Raw genomic sequence first — 234 nt, 5'->3', positions numbered from 1 at the left:
TAAACCCGCTGAAGTCTTGACAAGGTCTCTAGTCTAGTCTCCTCGCGTTGCCAACGCCACGTCGCGCCCGCTCATGGAGGGAAGGGACGTGCGCAGGGACCGGGATACGGTGGGGGAGCCATGTCATGCATTAACGTCGTTGGGCTAGGGAGGTCTGCCTGGGCCTTCTCATTCCTGCTGTGAAGAAGGAAGAATGGTCTCAGTGAAGAAAAAAATGGTCTCACTCTACTCTCT

General features: G+C 55.6%; 1 protein-coding gene across 1 annotated transcript in view; it reads right to left on the bottom strand.

The window, feature by feature from the left end:
- Positions 1-6: 6 nt before the first annotated feature.
- Positions 7-234, bottom strand: part of LOC119587916 (lateral eye opsin-like) — a 20404-nt gene continuing 20176 nt past the window's right edge. The window contains exon 6 of the mRNA XM_037936624.1: positions 7-177. Coding sequence (XP_037792552.1) covers positions 72-177 — 106 coding nt within the window. The 3' untranslated portion in view covers positions 7-71. The remainder of the gene's footprint in view (positions 178-234) is intronic.

The sequence above is a fragment of the Penaeus monodon genome, chromosome 23 (genome assembly GCF_015228065.2).
Source record: "Penaeus monodon isolate SGIC_2016 chromosome 23, NSTDA_Pmon_1, whole genome shotgun sequence".
NCBI classification, from domain to species: Eukaryota; Metazoa; Arthropoda; class Malacostraca; order Decapoda; family Penaeidae; genus Penaeus; species Penaeus monodon.
Note: the sequence above shows the minus strand (reverse complement) of the source record. Positions and strands in the feature narration are given on the sequence as shown.